This window comes from Dromiciops gliroides, chromosome 2 (assembly GCF_019393635.1).
Source record: "Dromiciops gliroides isolate mDroGli1 chromosome 2, mDroGli1.pri, whole genome shotgun sequence".
Classification (NCBI taxonomy): domain Eukaryota; kingdom Metazoa; phylum Chordata; class Mammalia; order Microbiotheria; family Microbiotheriidae; genus Dromiciops; species Dromiciops gliroides.
The window spans coordinates 662,475,148-662,493,839 of NC_057862.1; the positions used below are offsets into that span (position 1 = coordinate 662,475,148).

Sequence of the window (18,692 nt, forward strand, 5' to 3'; positions counted from 1 at the left end):
GGGGACTGTAACGATTGGAATAACGCCACCTGCTGGATACTTACTGTAGAGGAGTTCTGCCCATGAAGGGAAGGTCTTTGAGGGCAAGACCAGGAGTCAGGAAGTGACGCGGGCTAGTGGGAGGAGGAAGGAAGAGACTGGCGCTCAGTCTCGCTCTCTTTCCTGGGGATGCTGGCGGAGAAGGGAGCTAGAAATGTGCTCTCCCTTTAATAGATAGGAATCTAGGCCTTTCTCTCTCTTTACCAAATTCTTATTCTCCTTAATAAATGCTTAAAAGTCTAACTCTTGCTAAAGCTTATAATTTATTGGCGACCACTCATTAGATATTTTAGACAGACTAGCTAGAATTTTAGCCCTTAACATAATGAACTTTTTTCCTATATATAGATCTGATAAGTAATTGTTTTTCATGTTTCTCTTGTTTTATGATGTGACCTTTTATACTGGACCATGTACCTATTTGAGGCTTATCTTTGTATAAATTGTGAGCTGTTGTTCTGAATTTAATTTCTTCCATACTACTATCCAATTCTCCCAGTAGTTTTTGTGAAATAGTGAGTCCCTTATCCCAGTAGCTGGGATCTTTGTGTTTATCAAATATGAGAGTACTAGATATACTTGTTTCTGTATGTTGTGTATGTAATCTGGTTCAGTGTTTGGTCTCTTTTTTAACCAGTACTAAATTATTAAGAACTATTACATTGTAGTATTTGAGATCTGACCTGCTAGACCTCCTTCATTCCCATTTCTTTTCATTTTTTATCCTGAAATTCTTGACTTTTTTTTGCCTCTATATGAATTTTATTATTTTTTTCTAGTTAGTCCTATAGAATAATCATTTGTTTGTTTGATTAGTATGGCACTGAATACTCAGATTAATTGATAAATAAAACCTCTTATGACACCTCAAACTACTACTTCACTTGACAATATTCCCACAGTCATTATCCTGAAAAGCTTTCTCTTTAGTATGGATCCTCTATTTCCTTAGTGGTGAGCTGTACCGGAATGTTCCCACACATTCTTGATACTCAATGGTTTTCTCTACCATGAATTATGCGCAATAAAGTTTGGACTTAAGGATCTTCCACCTTCATTATATTCAAGTTTATCAACTCCCTAATATTGCATAAAGTTTCAACTCCATTTGAAAGCTTCCTCACACTGATTATACTGAAAAGGATTCTCTTCAGAAGGAAATATCCTATATTCATTAAACAATCCCCTCTAGCTTAAAGCTTTCTCACATGTATTATGCTGAAAGTGTTTCTCTTGAGCACAAATTATCTGAGGTCATTAGGTTTGGATTATTGGCAAACACTATCCTCATATTTATTAAATTCAAAGGGCAAACCACTTGTATGAATTCTCTTATGTGTTTTAAGATTTCCCTTCTGGCTGAAGGCTTTTCCACATTCATTACATTTAAAGGGTTTCTCTCCAGTGTGAATTCTCTTATGTGCAGTAAGGCCTCCCCTCTGTCTGAAGGTTTTTCCACATTCATTACATGTATATGGTTTCTCTCTGGTGTGAATTCTTTTATGTGTATAAAGTCCTCCCCTCTGGCTGAAAGCTTTTTCACATTCATTACATTTATAAGGTTTCTCTCCAGTATGAATTCTATTATGTTTATTAAGATCTCCTTTCATGCTGAAGGCTTTTCCACATTCACTGCACTTAAAGAGTTTCTCACTATGATGAATTGTTTGATGTGTCCTAAGGCGTCTCTTCTGGCTGAAGGTTTTCCCACAGTCATTGCACCTATAGGGTGTCTCATCAGTATGAACTCTTTGATGTTCTACCAGGAATACATGGTACTTGAATCTTTTGCCACATTCCTTACATGCAAAGGGTTTCTCTCCAGTATGAGTTATTTTACTTCTATTTAGGTTTCCCTTTCTGTTGAAGACTTTCCCACATTCATTCTTTTCAAAGAGTGTCTCACCCATATGAATTCTCTTATGTGTTTTAAGGTTTCCCTTCTGGCTGAAAGCTTTTCCACATTCATTACATTTAAAAGGTTTCTCTCCAGTATGAATTCTTTTATGTGCACTAAGACCTCCCCCTTGCCTGAAGGCTTTTCCACATTCATTACATTTATAGGGTTTCTCTCCAGTGTGAATTCTCTTATGTGCTCTAAGACATCCCCTCAGGCTGAAGGTTTTTTCACATTCACCACATTTATAGGGTTTCTCTCCAGTATGAATTCTCATATGTTTAATAAGATCTCCCTTCGGGATAAAGGCTTTTCTACATTCACTGCATTTAAACGGTTTCTCACCAGGATGACTTATTTCATGTAATTTAAGGCTTTGTCTCTGGCTGAAGGTTTTCCCACATTCATTGCATTTATAGGGTGTCTCACCAGTATGAATTCGCTGATGTTGCACAAGAAATGATCTATACCTGAAGCCTTCTCCACATTCATTGCATTCAAAATGTTTCTCTCCAGTATGAGTCATTTTATGTCTACTTAGGCTTCCTTTCCGGTTAAATGCTTTTCCACACTGATTACATATATAGGGTTTCTCTCCAGTATGGATTATTTGATGCTGTACAAGATACGAATGATATCTGAACCCTCTTCCACATGCATTGCATTCAAAGTGTTTCTCTCCAGTAGGAGTTACTTTATGAGCATTAAGTTTTCCTTTCCGACTGAAGTTTTCACCACATTCATTACACCTATATGGTTTTTCTCTAGTATGATTGCTTTGATGTATCGTAAAACATGAAATATTCCTGAAAGTTCTGCCAGATTCATTATGCTTATTATTATTATGAGTATTTGTTCTATGGTAATGACTAAGGTTTGCCTGATAACTGAAAGGTTTCCTGTATTTACTAATCTTACAAAGTTTTTTCCCTAAGGCAGTTCTATTATGTTTAATTAGGTCTGAAAACTGTTTGAAACCCTTTCTAATTGTATCAGATTTAGGGAGACTGGCTCTTGTAGGAATTCCCTGGTTCTCAATGAGGACTGCCCCCCAAACAAGTTGCCTCCCAAATATATTGCATTTATGATTTGTTGCTACCCTCCTAGATTGTCTCTCTTGTTTTCCCCTTTGCCTCTCTATCCAGACATCATGATCCCATGCTTCTCCCAACCTGGTTTCCCATAGGGCATCCTTTGTAAATTTCTCTTTAGAAGATCTTTCTATATATATAACCTGCTTTCGAGTTGATGTCTTGGTTTCATATCTTGTCTTCTGAGTAAGGGAATCTGAAATTGGCCAAAAAAAAAGTATTATTATCTATTGTTTCCTGTGTTAGGAGAAATAAAAGTGATTTATTCTGGGGCAGCTAGGTGGCGCAGTGGATAAAGCACTGGCCTTGGATTCAGGAGGACCTGAGTTCAAATCCAGCCTCAGACACTTGACACTTAACTAGCTGTGTGACCCTGGGCAAGTCACTTAACCCCAATTGCCCTGCAAAAAACAAAACAAAACCAAAAAAACAAAAAAAGTGATTTATTCTAAATTCTGCCTTCTTTTTCAAAGAGGACAGTGATCTGAAAAAGGTAATTGTTAAGAGGAATTTGAAGATTAACATAGGTAAATAAAGAGTAACACAATTAGCTGTTCAGTGTGATTCAATGAATTACATTTCATGGTATTTAAAACATTTGTAGATATCATCAGAGTAGCAATTCTCAGGCAATTCTTGGGAAAAGGTCACAATGACCAAAAAGGAGAAACAGATTGATCCTAGAAATTATAGCATGAAAAACTTGAAGATAAGATCTAGCAAAATTCATGAACATACAGATAAATTGCAAGTACTTAGAAAACAAAGTATTGATCTCTAAAACCCAGTATTGATTCCTTAAAAAAAAAAAAGAGGTCATATAAAACCACTCTCATTTCCTTTATTTGTAAGGTTTCTGAACTGGTGGATAAGGGGATGCTACAGACTTAGATATCTAGGTTTTGGCGGGGAGGTATGGGTTTTTTTTTTGCGGAGCGATGAGGGTTAAGTGACTTGCCTAGGGTCATACAGCTAGTAAGTGTCAAGTGTTAAAAGGTCAGATTTGAACTCAGGTCCTCCTGAATCCAGTGTCGGTGCTTTATCCACTGCACCACCTAGCTGCCCCCAGATAATCTAGTTTTTAATAAGCTGTTTGGCAAAGACTCTTACATTGTCTTTGTCAATAAGATGAAGAAATTAAAATTGGAGAGTATATGTCAGTGGATTTAGAAAAGGTTAAGGAACTTTAACCCAAAAAAGTGCTGAATAAGGCATCGTTATCAACCTAGAGAATATTCTCTAGTTTCATATCATTAAGCTCTGCATTTGGCCCTATACTATTCAAAGTGTTTATAACAATTTTGATGAAATCAGAGAGGGCACTCTTCCCAGTACTGCTGATGACACAGAACTATGTGAGATAACTAATATATTGGATGAACAAATCAGAATATTTTTTTAAAAATAGAATGGGCAGGAATAAACAACATGTAATTTAATAAGTATAAATGTAAGTCTTGCAATTAGGACATCAGCTGTCCTATTATGGGGCTAGCTAAACTTGGCTGAGTAATAGGTTATGTTTATAGACCTGGGGATTTTAGTTGACCACAATTTTAATTTAGACAAACACTAAGAAGTGGCCCTGCTACTCTCGTGCCATCTGTGTAGATAAGGAGAGTTACTGATTAAACGATAGTACAGTAAGGTAGACTTGGAATTGGCTAAATGACTGGACCCAAAGAGAAGTCATTAATATCTTAATATCAACTTGGAGAGTATTTTCTAATGGACTGTCCTAGGATCTATCCTTGGTCCTTTGTTGCTTAACATTTTAATCAATGCTAAGGGTGAAAGCCTAAATGACATGTTTATCAAATATAGAGATGAGGCAGCTAGGTGGAGCAGTGGATAAAGCACTGGCCCTGGAGTCAGGAGGACCTGAGTTCAAATTTGGCCTCAAACACTTGACACTTACTAGCTGTGTGACCCTGGGCAAGTCACTTAACCCTCACTGCTCTGCAAATATATATGTGTGTGTGTGTGTGTGTGTGTGTGTGTGTGTGTGTGTGTGTGTGTGTATGTAAATATACACACACACACACACACACACACACACACATATATAAGAGGGAGAGAGAGAGAGAGAAAACATGAAGAAGTACATAACATGATGGATTACACTTAGGATCCAAAAAGGTCTGGACAGGATGGGACTCTGAGCTCAACTTAGGGAGCTTAAATTCATTAGAGATAAATGTCACACGCTGGTTTCAAACAACACTCAACCATAAAGTGACTCCAGAGAATGTCACTGAAAAAAACCTATGGGTTTTGATGGATTCAGTAGGAGTCAACAGTGTTATGACAGAATGTGATTTTAGGATGCTCAGATTATTTCAAGTAACACCACCCTGCCCAAACCATACCCAGAACATTGCTGGGAAGACTAATGAGCTGATACTAAGTGAAGTGAGTAAAACAAGGAGAACAATTTACTCAGCTATAGCAATATTGTAAAGATAATCAACTGTGAAACATTTATTAACTTTGATCAATACAATGACCACAATACAAGGATACAAGTTCAAAGGACTCATGACGAAAAATGCTGTCTACCATCAGATGGAGAACTGATCGACTCAGAATGCAGAATAAAGCATTTTTTTCTATTTCTTTATCTTCTTTTTCTTTTTGGAAATAGGGCTAATGCAGAAATTTGTTTTGCATGACAATACATATTTATAACAGGTTTTAGACTTCTTGCCTTCTCAATGGGTGTGGAGGAGAGAGAGAATTGGGAATTGAAAATCAATTTTTTTTTTTAAGTGAGGCAATTGGGGTTAAGTGACTTGCCCAGCGTCACAGAGCTAGTAAGTGTCAAGTGTCTGAGGCCGGATTTGAACTCCGGTCCTCCTGATTCCAAGGCCAGTGCTCTATCTACTGTGCCACCTAGCTGCCCCCCCCCCTTTTTTAAATATATTTTTTTACAGGGCAATGAGGGTTAAATGACTTGCCCAGGGTCACACTGCTAGTAACTGTCCAGTGTCTGAGGCCGGATTTGAACTCAGGTCCTCCTGAATCCAGGGCTGGTGCTTTATCCACTGCGCCACCTAGCTGGGGGGGAGAGCAGCTAGATGTGTGTGTGTGTGTGTGTGTGTGTGTGTGTGTGTGTGTGTAGATTGTGAGATAAAAAGTTATTCATCTTGGAATAACTTTGAAATTGGGTAAATTGCTATTATTTGACTAACATAAGTTTTATATCTTGGAAATGGGATTGCTAAAAGAGTAAAAATTGTTTAAAAACTTAAGCATTCAGTGGGTTATATTTTATTTTTTGCTTGTTTGTTTTGTGGGACAATGAGGGTTAAGTGACTTGCCCAGGGTCACACAGCTAGTAAGTGTCAAATGTCTGAGGCCTGATTTGAACTCAGGTCCTCCTGAATCCAGGGCTGGTGCTTTATCCACTGCGCCACCTAGCTGCCTCTAAATGGGTTATATTTTAATAATAATATTGTCACTGTTAATGATAAAATCGTAAGATTATATCAACTCCGCCCCCCACCTTGAATAAATTCTGATGACCTGCAGTTTAAGGAACTGGGACCTCTCCCAGTCAATGTGTGGAAAATTGCAACAGAGAACATGAGAAAAATAAAATTATATCTTTTCATGATAAGGAATTATTACAGTTGTAACTTGGTAACAATCAAAACTGTATTTAAAACTTACAAAAGCCAACAATTTTCTTCAGGTTTTAAGGAGGTCTCAGTCTAGTCCCTATAACGTCTACCTTCAACTTACTCATTTGATTAAGCTTTCATTGACAAGCTTTACCTACCCTGAAGCCCACCTAAAGTAGCTAAATATACTTCCCCTTCGGAGAATTTGGTTTTTTCCAATGACTTCCTACATCTGAGAACTTAAAAGCAGTCTGAAAGACCTTCATGGTGCAGAGGCTGAAGGACAAATTGGACTTTTGGACTTTGACATTAAAGAACTTTCGAAGGACCAGCAGATTTTAAACTACCTGAGAAGGCCTCTTTTGTTGCTGACCACATCATCCAGCATTGAAGAAAGGACTTCTGAACTGTTCATGATGCTGGATTCCATTTGTCTAACGATTGTAATATATGTTTTAACTTGTTAAAAAAAAAAAAAGAATTGTAGTGAGGGAGAATCTGCCAATTTTCAAGGCAGACAATTGCGCAGATATCAGTAGACGATGACTGTAATGAACAGGCTTGGTAAGTCTTGAGATATTCTAACCCACATTCAGGTTAAATGACTCAGGAAGACAGTAATCTCTAGATTCTTTATAGGTCTACACTTAGAAGTCAAACAAAAGGAGTTCAATCCTACTTTTCACATAACAGGCCTCCAAACACTTGGTCAGCTGTGTGTATTCTTTTCTCCAAGCTAGACATTGCCATTTCCTTCAAGGAACCCTTGTATCATATTTTGGCAGTCCAAAATTCTGGCAGAGTTTGTTTGTTTTGTCGGGGGAGTGGGAGGGAAAGAATGGGGAAGGTTTTCTTGCAACAGGTTCTTTGCTCTCTAGCTATGCCCCCTTCCTCGTGCCTGGCAGTCTCTCCCTTTTCTAAATTGATCAACATCTGGAATCTTCCATGTTGGAATCCATTCATGACATGAGAAGTCAATTCTGTTGTACCTGAACAAGAGCCCACCTCTCCCTATAAAACCCCTTGGCTCTCATTTGCACCACTGAGCTGCCCTAATGTATAAGAATGGATCTCAGACAGTCCCACAATGAAAGGGGAGTGGACAGAGCCTGGTATATCCTGGGAGTGCAAAGAATGCAGGGAAGCCTGTCACAGAATTATGAATGCCATCCCTTTCCCAACTGCAGTCTTAAAAGCATTGCAATCAAGTCCCAGTGCCAACCCTCCGCTGAGTTGCTCTGTTGAGCATCCTTTGTTCTCTGTGACTATGATCCTTATATATCCTGCCCCTTCCACCGGGACAGGGTCAGATGTATCATCTGCCTTGAACCCTCTTCACATGCCTCTTTCAAGCCCAACCCCCACCCAATACCCCGGATATTTCCAGGTAGGCCTTATGACTTCTCTTGTGCACACTACGACGCACTCATTATAAAAGTCTATTGTTTTCAGAATTACTGGCCTATCTGCCCCTTCTATGAAGACCTCTAAAGGGCTGCAATACATTGAGACGAGCATGGTCTCCTATCCTTCCATGTCTGATTTCCTGGTTTCCTTCCTCTGACTATGCTCCACCTTGTCAATGGCTTTCCTAAAATGAGGTGTCCAGAACTGAGCTCAATATTCCAGTTGTGGCCTGACCGAGGCAGAGTCCAGCGAGGCTCTCACAGAATCCCAGAGCCTCCCAGGGCCATCAGCAGCCATCAAGTCCGACCTAAGCCAGACTGAGAATCCCATCTGAGGCTTCCCCAAGAAGGGTCACAAAGTGAAATGCTGCAGAGGGGGGACCAGATGAAGGTGGGAGAGAAAGCCTTTGGAAGACAGAAGAGGAGAAGCAGGAAAAGCCATGGACTTGAGAGAGCTTCCATCTGAAGCCTCAGTATGATTCTAGCAGCCGGGTGACCACGGACAAGACAAAAGCCCCTGAGCCTCGGCCTCGTCTGCTGTAAAATGGAAATGTCAATGCGTGATTCACCTTACAAGGTGGAAGAGCACAGTGTAAGCTAGAAAGTTCTCTCTATGTACACAAACTAGCACTAGCATCATGGAACTCCACAGCAGCCACAAGACCATTTTCCATAGAGCAGTGGCAGATTATAACACTAAGTAGGGAAAGGGATCAGAGGAAATGAAGATACAGTGTACATGACATTTTTAGGGGTAGAGATTGAGGTTTGGCATAGAAAGGAATTAGAGAGAAGAAATTTCAAGTTAAATAAGACAGGAAACAAGATGAAGGAATGGGTCTTTGTTGTTGTTGTTATTTTAACTATAGGGTCAAGTTACCCAAATCTGAGAGCAGTAAGAAAGGGAGATTAAGGATGTGAGAAGAAGAGAAAATAAACAAAGGAAGAGGTAGGAAAGGATGTGATCTGAAGCATAGGGAGAGGCATGAGCATCAGACCAAAGAAAGGCCTCTCTTTCTCTCTGAGATTGGAGGAAAATATGAAGAGAGGGAGATTAGGAAGCTTTTATTCAAGGAAAAGTAGAGATTTCTGGACAGGACTCATGTGGGTCAGCCCAAACACTTCTGCAGAGATCCTTTTAGGAGGGTTACCACACTGACCGGCTAAGTTGCTGCTCCAGAGTAATCCCTATCTCTCTGTTCTTCACTCACTCACCTTCAAAGAAAAGAGCAGCTTCTTCCTCTGATATCCATGGGCTTTCTCTCCTTTCCAGTTGGGAGATCATACTGGGTTTGGAAACTGGAAGTCCTGCTAATGGGGGAAAAAAAAATGGGAAAATGCTGAATTCAGAGAGGTATCTCATCAACTTTATTTATACCTGCTTTCTTTTTTTTTTAGGAAACAGAGTTCATGCTGGCAAGATGCAGATGGTGGTAGAAAGGATATCTAAGGGATGAAACCAAAGATCAGTTCATCTTAACCCATCCTCTGCTAAAAGGACGGAGACCTTTCTTATCTTCTTTCAGTTACCTACAGTGTGTGTCTTTAGAGAAAAACCTTTGACTGAATGAACAAACACGGCACAGGCTTGGGGCAACACAATAAAGACGCTGATTTCAAATTGTGCAAAACAAAGTTCTCTCAGCTTAGAAGAGAGAGCACAAACATTGTGTCTCTGGGAGTCAAGAAATTTAGGAATCTTTCCACATTATCTGTATTTGGGAGGCTTTCCCTGCACAAGTCAAAAAGGAGCCAAGAGAATGAAGGATGAGAGGGGCGGAGCCAAGATGGCAGAGGAAAGACATTAAACGCACAGAGCTCCTGATACAATTACCCCAAAAACAGCAATAAAAGAACCCCTGGAGCAGAAAAACCCACAAAAATATGGGCTGAGATTATTTTCTAGCCATAGACAGATTAAAGGGGGCTGTGCTGGGCTGAGAGTAAAGTCCAACCCCACGATCTCACTGACAGAGACCCCAGGCATGCCACACCAGAGGAACTTAATCCCCAAGCCTCCGAATCAGCTGCAGCACCAGCGTCTTCTGGAACTGAGCTTGAGGTCAGTTGAAAGGGCTGAACGGCTGGCTGGCCTGGGGGGAAAGTGCAGGGGTGTCAGAGGGACCTAGGGAGGAATTTGGCTGTCCCACCCTAGCAGGGAGCCAGGAAGAAAACCTGAGCAGCGGGAGGTCAAGGTGGGGGAGGGGATCGGGCTCATAGAAGCAAGGAACCATACCACAGAAAGCTTTGCTGGTTGGTTATTTAGTAAGTTGGCTTGAGGTTATCTTCAGACTAGAGAACAGGCCAGGTGAGAGAAAAACCTGCCCTCCCTCAAAACAAAACACCTGGGACCCTCTGAAGCTGGGGACAGTAGGGTCGCCTAGAAGCAGGGCCCCCAGTGGGGAGGTAAAAGTCAAGTAAAAGACAGCAAGATGAGCAAGCAAAGAAAGTAGAGAACTACAGAAAGTTTCTTCAGTGACAAGATCGAGGTACACCCTCAGAGGAGGATAACAACCTCAGGGCACCTACATCCAAAGCTTCCAAGAAAAATATGAACTGGTCTCAGGCCATGGAAGCTCTTAAAAGGGACTTTGAAGAGAAAGTAGGAGAGAGAGAAGGAAGATTTAGAGAGAGGGAGGAAAGAATAGAAAGAGAAATGAGAGCCATGCAGGAAAGTCATGAGAGAAAAGTCAACAGTTTGAAAAGTCAAATGGAAAAGGAGATAAAAAAGCTGTCTGAAGAAAATAATTGCCTAAGAATTAGGACTGAAGAAATGGAAGCTAGTGACCTTATGAGAAATCAAGACACAGTAAAGCAAATCCAATTGAATGAAAAAAATAGAGGGCAATGTGAAATACCTCCTTGGAAAAACAGCTGACCTGGAAAATAAATCCAGGAGAGATCATTTGAAAATCATTGGACTACCTGAAAACCATGACCAAAACAAGAGCTTAGACACCATCCTCCAAGAGATTGTGAGGGAAAATTGCCAGGATATTCTAGAAGCAGAAGGTAAAATAGAAATTGAAAGAATCCACCGATCACCTCCTGAAGGAGATCCCAAAAGGAAAACCTCCAGGAACATTAGAGCCACATTCCAGAGCTCCCAGGTCAAGGAGAAAATATTGTAAGCAGCTAGAAAAAAGGAATTCAAATACTGTGGAGCTCCAATAAGGATAAAACAAGATCTAGCAGCATCTACATTAAAGGACCGGAGGGCATGGAATATGATATTCTGGAAGGCAAAGGAACTAGGACTACAGCCAAGAATCACCTACCCAGCAAAACTGCGTATAATCTTTTCAGAGGAAAAAATGGGATTTCAATTAAAAAGAGGACTTTCAGGCATTTGTGATGAAAAGACCTAAAATGAATAGAAAATTTGACTTTCAAATACAAGAGCCTGGAGAAGCATAAAAAGGTAAACAGAAAAAAGAAATCATGAGGGACATTAAAAGGTTAAACTGTTGGGGCAGCTAGGTGGCGCAGTGAATAGAGCACTGGCCCTGGAGTCAGAAGGACTTGAGTTCAAATCCGACCTCAGAGACTTGACACTTACTAGCTGTGTGACCTTGGGCAAGTCACTTAACCCCAATTGCCTCAGCAAAAAAAGAAAAAAAAGTAAACTGTTTACATTCTTAGATGAGAAGATAATATCTCCAACTCATAAGAACTTTCTCAGTAAGGAATACCCAGAGGACACAGGTCTGAACTGAATATGGAGGGATGATATCTGTAAAGCATTCATTTTTTTGTTTATCCTTGTTCTTTGTGAGGCAAACAGGGTGGGGTATCTTATGTCTGGGGCGGGATTTGGGCTCTGGGCCCAGGGCTGGTGGTTTGTCCACTGTGGCACCTGGCTAACCCATGATGACATCTTTAAAATAGGGTTGAGGGATAGGAGGAATAGACTGGGGGAGGGGGAAGGGGAGAGATGGACTGGGGAGAGATAGCTCACATGAAGGAAACAAGAAAAAAGCTTATGGAGGGGAGGGGAAGAGGGGGAAGGAGTGGGGGAGTGAGTGAACCTTACTATCATCACAATTGGCTCAAAGAGGGAATAACATACATGCTCAAGTGGGTATGGTAATATATTTTTGCCCTGTGGAAAAGTAGGTGGGGAAGGACTTAAGGGGGGAGTGGGAGAAGAGGGGAAGGAGGGAAGGGAAGTTTGGGGGAGGGAGCTGTAAAAAGCAAAACACTCTTGAGGAAGGTGAAGATGTTCTGCATAACAGCACATGTATGACATATATTGAATTGCTTGATTTCATAGGGAGAGTTGAGGAGGGAGGGAGAAAGAAAAATTTACGAAAACAGAATTAGTTCAAAGGCCTTTACCTTTTCAGAGTGGGCTCAAGGAGGGAATAACATATACACCCAATTGGTAGAAGTAATCTATTTAACCCTAAAGGAAAGTAGGAGGGGAAGAGGATAAGGAGGGAGGGGTGAATGAAGGGAGAGTAAAGCGAGGGAGGGGGTAGTCAGTAGCAAAACACTTTTGAGGAGGAATAGGGCAAAATGAGATAGAAAATAGAGTAAATATCATTGGAAGGGAATAGGATGGAGGGAAATAGTTATGATGATTGACTACAATGACAAAACATATGGTAACTACTCTGCTACTGTGAAGAAAATTCTTTGTCAAGTTCAAGGTACTATATAAAAGTTATGATGAACAGGATACTATCAGAAAAACCTGGAAAGACCCACATGAACTGAGGCAGAGTGAAATATACTGTATAGAAAATAACAGCAATAGTGTAAGATGATCTGCTGGGAAGCACGTGGTTATTTTCAGCAAGGCAATGATCCAATTTAACTCTGAAGGACTTATGAAAATTGCAATACACCTACAGAGAAAGAACTGATGGTATCTGAAAACAGACTGAAATACATTTTTTTTGACAACTCCTTAATCTGAAGTCTTGTTTTTATCTGCTTTCTCTCACAACCCAACTAATATAGAGATGTTTTCCAGGACTACACATGTATAACTTACATTGAATTGCTTGAGTTCTTGGGGTTGGGGGTGGGAAGGGAGGGAGAAAGAGAAGTTGGAACACAAAGTTTTAAAAAAAATTTGATAGGGAGGGGGCAGCTAGATGGCACAGTGGTAAAGCACCGGCCCTAGATTCAGGAGTACCTGAGTTCAAATCCAGCCTCAGACACTTGACACTTACTAGCTGTGTGACCCTGGGCAAGTCACTTAACCCCATCTGCCTCACTAAAAAAAAAAAAATTGATGTCAAAATTTGCTTTTACATGTAATTTGGAAAATGAAATTCTAAACAATGGGGAAAAAATCAGCCATGCACCTCAGGAATCCCCCAGCCAAGAGAAGATGAGAATATAAAGACAACCTAGCAGAAGATGATAAGCCATCCTTACCCAGGAAGGCAAAATTCTCATAGTTCTCCAGCATCACTTTCCTGAAAAGGTCCTTCTGAGCAGGGCCCAACAACCTCCACTCCTCCCAGGTGAAGTCCACAGTCACATCCTGGAAGGTCAACATCTAAAACATCAAAACATGTTCCTGCTTACCTTGGGACCAACTCTCAATTGAAATATAAAGAAGACATAAAGATGTCAAAAGGGGAAGGGGAAAGTTCTCGAAGCTCTAAAAGTTCTGAGTATCCTTGTCAAATATTTCTCGAGGACTTCCTGCATACCATCCGTCATACTAGGTGGGGGGTACCACAGAGAACTTACTTTACTGCTCAATTGACCTAACAAATCACCTCCCACTCTAAGAGAACAGTGAATCATGAACTTCCCTCATGTAGAAGACTTGGGTTTTCTATTTTTCCTTCCCCAGCCAGTGACTAAATACATGGTAAGTACCCACCACGTGCCAGGCATTGTGCTAAGTGCTGGGAATACGAAAAGAGGCAAAAGACAATCTCTACCCTCAAGAAGTTCACAACCTAATGAGGGACACAACAAGCAAACAAATATATACAATCTGTAGACAGGATAAAAATAGGAAATAAGAGAGGGAAGGCACTGGGATTAAGTCAATGTAAACACACTGCTCTATTGAATTGATCAATTAAAGGTATAAACTAGGAAGGAACAAGTTCTTAATTTGAGAGGAATGAAAGTGCTTTGATTAGCCCATGAAAGCAGGATGACTCCAGACAAGAAATATGTCATGACTGAGTAAAGAGAATTCATCATTCCCCGTGGGGCTATGGATAATACAACATGAGTCAAGGACTTTGGTCTATCCATCAGTGAAGTAGTAAATTGTCAGGTTCAGGATGACTTTGAGGCAGATCCTTGCACCTGCACCAGAGGGCAGTAAGGAAGGGGGAGTGTTCCCAGAAGTATGACATTACCTTCCCCCCCCTCCCCAAGCCATATCACTGGAGAAGCTGCTTATACTCTGCCTCCCTTAAACATAGCTTTCAGGTGGGAACATTAAAAGAATTTAGCAGCCGTGTCTTTTTAGCATTTTACTTTTCACCTAAGACCCAGCTAGTTGTTCCCATGTTAAATACACTTCATTTAGTTGTATAAATTGTACATGGTTGGATTTTTTTTTTATTCTTCTGGAGTGGTAGAAAACTTAATACATAAACAACCAGTTAGAGAGCATTTACTACTAAGTGATGGAGAAGGGACAAGAGATGTTTTCTGTCTTCCCCTCTTTTAAACCTCCTGTTTTAATCTGGAACTCAAAATTGGGGGGAGGGAGAAAGAATGTTAAAATTATTTTTACATGTAATTGGGGAAAAAATTTAATATTAAATTTAAACTGCCTCCTTTTACTTGATCTAATCTTTCCCCTATTTTTATTCTCTTCAGTGACATTTCCATCAATTATATAAGCTCATCCTGGACGGTAATGATGAGAGTCCAAGTGTAGGGATTCCAGTACCCTTGATGGTGAAAAATGTTTGTTATAAACATTTTTGCAAAGCTTTTCCATTTCTCATCTCATTTGTCCTCTTTCCAGTTTAATCTTTAAATGATCCCCAAATGACTTTGCTTAGCAAGGATTTCTTGTTAAGCTTTTTAAAACTTTTTCCCCTACTACTGTTTCATAAAGCAATCCTGCTCTGTGATTGCTTACAATTAAGTTTATATTCTAGAAAATTAGGTGGCACAATGAAAAACAGAGTGCTAGATTTGTAGTCAAGGTCTGAGTTCAAATCCTATCTCAGCCTTTTACTAGTTATATGACCCTGAAACCCCCACTCATCCAGGAAAGACTTAAAAAACAAATTGATACCAAATTAAATAACCAGAACCAGCAAAAAAATATGCAAAATGTCTACCACAATTGAAAGAGAAGGAATAATGGTAACAATAAACAGAGCTGATTCCTAGTTTTCACTTAGGCAACCCAGATTAAACTCCAGGTATGGGAAGATTTTGATTTTTTCTAGACAGTGAGGTATCATCTAGGAGGCCAGGACAAAAAACTAGACTTGGGAATCAGGAAGACCTGAGTTTGAATACCACCTCAGATGGTTATTAGACAGGTCCTCTCTGAACCTCAGTGTCCTCATCTCTGAAAGGAGGAGGTTGGCCCTGATGACTTCTAAGGTTCCTTCCACTTCTAAATCTATAATCCTATGATCTTAAGAATGCTGTGCAATAATTACCAAACTTGGTGCCACAGAAGATAGATTCAATTCGTTTCAATTCAATAACATTTATCATGCACCTATCACGTGCCAGACACTGTGCTAAACACTAAGGATACAAATATGAAAGAGAGATAGTCCTTGCTTTCAAGGAGCTTACAATCTAATAGAGAAGCTGAAAATCAGGGGTGAGGAGGGGGGTAACCACGGGGTACGTTGTTCTGTTAGAGTGAAAACCAAGCAGTTGCTGATGGAGAATGGACGTACCAAAAGGTTATGGGTCTTCTATAAAGGAGGGCTTTGGGTGGAGTTTAGCGTTCCGCCCTCCAAGCTTCCAATCAGAGGGTGAGTGGAGAAGGTACAGAGATGGGTAAATGCATCCTACCCTCATCTTTGTGAGAGACTATGGGTACGAAACACTGTACTCTCTTCCAGACTCAGCTGATCTGTTGGCTGGATTTCCTTAAATGTTTTTTTCTTCTTTTTTAATTCTTTGTCACAAGGGATAGTTCTCTGAGTAGGAAAGGAGAAAGGGGCCTGTTTGGAAATGAAGGTGATATATTTGCAAAATGTCAATAAATTTTAAAAGAAAAGATAAAACAGAAACTGGATAAAAATTAATCAGAGAAAATTCCTCTTCTTTTGGCTCTGAGCAAAATGATTTTTAAACAACCATTTAGGTAAAAATAGAATCCGAGGATTTGTGTTTGGTGTGGGCAGGCGGAGGGGGCAATTTAATTTAACACACATGTATTAAATGCTTACCATGAGTAAGGCACTGTTCCAGTCTCCAGAATATGAAGACAAAACCAAATAGCCCCTCAAGGAGTCTCCATTTTACTGAAAAAATCCTATATACAGAAAGTTTAAGCAAAAGAAGTAATTTTGAGACAGAGTGAGAACTACCAATTCAGGAGATCAGGAAAGGAAAGTTACAAATTATAAATGACAACTTCTTAAAAGTAGTAAGCAATATTTGGAATGAATTTAAGTGTTCTATGAGACAGAGGTGAAGCATTCTGGACATGAGGTACCACTAATACAAAGGCAGAAATGATGGATGAAATAACAGATACAGGCTGCACAAGGTCAGTATGACAGGAAAGGAGTAGGTATAAAGGGGAACTTTATGAAATGAGACTATGAAGTAGAATGGAGCCAACTGTGAAGCAATTTAAGTGCCAGGCTGGGTATTTTTATATTTTATGTTAAGAGCAAAGGCGAACAACAGGGAGCCACTAAAGATTTTTTGAGTCAAGAAGTGACACAGTTAGATACGTCATTAAGACAGTAAGACTAATTTTATCTGTATTGGGGGGAGGGGGAGGGTGGCTGTGTATTATGACAAGGAATAAAACTATTCCATTACAAACAAAATAAGTAATTACTAATGTCCTGATTTTTATCAGATAAGGAAGAATATACTTGGAAACAAAATTTTGGGAAAACTGAATTGCTAAATTACATGGAGACTTCTGAATAGGAATCATAAGAAACATATTTGTTTCTCAAGCTCTTGTGGGACCCGTACAAAAACTGACCATGTCCAATATAATAAAGAACTAATAACAAATACAAATAGGCAGAGACTTGAAGCGTACCCTTTATAGACCATAGGGGAACAAAATTGTAATCAGTGAAGGAAATGTGACCAAAAAAATGCAGACTTAAATGGAGACTGAAAAGGTATCACCCTAAATAATTAGTGGGTCAAAGACTTAAGTCACAGAAACAAGAAAAAAAGTAAAGGGAATAATAGCAAAACAACATATCAAAATATCAAAAAGAGGAAATTTATAATCCTGAATATTTACATTAACAAAAGAGAAAACTAATGAACCTAATGTGAAGTTTTAAAAACTAGAAAACTGACAAATTAATAATTTCAAAACAATCACAAAAGATGATACTTTGAAATCATGAGGCAACAAGTACAGATCTGAAAAAAACTTCCCTAGTAAACATAACCAAGAAGTGTTTCTAAAAAAACTTATCAAAACTGAATAACCATATAATAACAGTTGTTAATAATGACTAATAAATTATCATTGTTATAGATGACCTTTATCTGGTGCTTTACAAGTTAACAAAATCAAAAGTGAAAAGAGAGAATTTGTAACAAATTAAAAGGTAAAAAGAAAATCATCAGAAACTGTCATACTTATACAGAAAAATACTGAAAACAATGAATAGGAAAATATAAATAAAATTTTTATTTATTTATTTTTTTATTTTTTGCGGGGCAATGGGAATTAAGTGACTTGCCCAGGGTCACATAGCTAGTAAGTGTCAAGTGTCTGAGGCCGGATTTGAACTCAGGTACTCCTGAATCCAGGGCTGGTGCTTTATCCGCTGCACCACCTAGCCACCCCCAATACAATTTTTAAAAACCAGGAAACAGACAACCTAAATAAATCACTCAGATTGGAGAAACTGAACAGTAAGAAATGAACTCCCAGAGGAAAAAGAAAAAGCTTCCAGATCCGCATGATGAATAAATAATCATCCCTATTCTAAATAAACATCATTATGGGCATCATAACAAATTCTATGTAGCAAATACAGTCCTGATTCCTAAATAAAGAAGGGAGGGGGAGGGAGAGGGAGAGAGAGGAAGGTAGAGGAATTCCTCACTCACCTGGGATCTGGCTGTTAAGGTTTTAGAAGTCATTTCCTCTTTTTTTTTTTTTTTTTTGATCAGGACAATGAGGGTTAAGTTACTTGCCCGGGGTCACACAGCTAGTGTCGTCTGAGGCTGAATTTGAACTCAAGTCCCTCCTGAATTCAGGGCCCGTGCTTTATCCACTGCGCCACCTAGCTGCTCCCCATTTCCTCTTTCTCCTTCTTTCTTGGGGGAGAGCGGAATCTTGAGAACTGAAGGACAAGAAAGGAGTCAGGAGGGAGATTAATTCTGCCTTCTAGTTCCCAAACCCACTAGGACAGAATTTCCCACACACGATTGGGGTATGATCCCCAGAATCTTTACAGAAAGGTCAAAGGGAAGCCAGGGTGAGACCTACCTTCTGTTAGTATGAAAGGGAAAA

General features: G+C 39.6%; 1 protein-coding gene across 2 annotated transcripts; it reads right to left on the minus strand.

Moving 5' to 3' along the window:
- Nucleotides 1-441: 441 nt before the first annotated feature.
- LOC122741066 (zinc finger protein 260-like) lies at nucleotides 442-18,370 on the minus strand. Of its 2 annotated transcripts, XM_043984134.1 has the most exons (5): nucleotides 18,287-18,369; nucleotides 16,414-16,499; nucleotides 13,445-13,568; nucleotides 9,272-9,367; nucleotides 442-3,223 (listed from the first exon to the last, which is right to left on the minus strand). In XM_043984134.1, exons 2-5 carry the CDS (start codon nucleotides 16,414-16,416, stop codon nucleotides 1,308-1,310), a joined length of 2,139 nt encoding a protein of 712 aa, XP_043840069.1. In that variant the 5' UTR covers nucleotides 16,417-16,499; nucleotides 18,287-18,369; the 3' UTR covers nucleotides 442-1,307. The 2 variants fall into 2 exon arrangements, with proteins under 2 accessions (XP_043840069.1, XP_043840070.1); XM_043984135.1 differs by lacking the exons at nucleotides 13,445-13,568; nucleotides 16,414-16,499 and having other exon boundaries at nucleotides 18,287-18,370.
- Nucleotides 18,371-18,692: the final 322 nt, after the last annotated feature.